Source organism: Vombatus ursinus, unplaced genomic scaffold (assembly GCF_900497805.2).
Source record: "Vombatus ursinus unplaced genomic scaffold, bare-nosed wombat genome assembly UNPS02014804.1, whole genome shotgun sequence".
NCBI classification, from domain to species: domain Eukaryota; kingdom Metazoa; phylum Chordata; class Mammalia; order Diprotodontia; family Vombatidae; genus Vombatus; species Vombatus ursinus.
Window position 1 is genome coordinate 10326310 of NW_020954582.1, and position 610 is coordinate 10326919.

Sequence of the window (610 nt, forward strand, 5' to 3'; positions counted from 1 at the left end):
TCAGAGAGAGAGTCATGTGATCCACTTGCCTGCTCCTTTAAAGCGTCCACAGCCCGTGGCAGAGCGAGCTAGCGAGCACAATCACGGCTCTCGGCACAGGGGGAGCCCGACCTCGAGCCGGCTCGTGCTTAATCAGTGCTGCCTTCCTCCAGCCCATGCCTGCATTAGTCCCCTGAAGTTTTGCAGCCGCCGAGGAGCCCGGAGGTGGCCGAAGCGTCAAAAGAAGAAGGGGCAAGAGGGGAGGGGGCCGCGGAGAAGCCCACCCCTCCCGCACACGCTGAGCAATAAAGCAAAGGAAAAGAAAGGAGCCGGGGAGGGGGGAAAGGCGGAAATATGGCTGGGGCAATTATAGAGAACATGAGCACGAAGAAGCTCTGCATTGTCGGTGGGATTTTGCTTATTTTCCAAGTCATCGCTTTCCTGGTGGGAGGCTTGATCGGTGAGTAGGAAGGTGCAAACTTTCCTGGCCTCGTTCGTCCTTCCTCCGTGCCCCTGCGGGCTCCCTGGGCGCCCCCGGGATCTCCTTCTGTGCCCCCGTGGTCTGTCTGCGCCCCTTGGCTCTCCCTTTGTGCCCCGTGCTCGTCTCCCTCTGCGCCCCCCGGCTCTCCCT

General features: G+C 61.0%; 1 protein-coding gene across 2 annotated transcripts in view; it reads left to right on the forward strand.

The window, feature by feature from the left end:
* The first annotated feature begins 55 nt into the window (after positions 1 to 55).
* WLS (Wnt ligand secretion mediator) overlaps positions 56 to 610 on the forward strand; it is a 137367-nt gene continuing 136812 nt past the window's right edge. For both annotated transcript variants that reach the window (XM_027874046.1, XM_027874047.1), the window contains exon 1: positions 56 to 439. In XM_027874046.1, the coding sequence (XP_027729847.1) occupies positions 334 to 439 (106 nt within the window). In that variant the 5' untranslated portion in view covers positions 56 to 333. The remainder of the gene's footprint in view (positions 440 to 610) is intronic.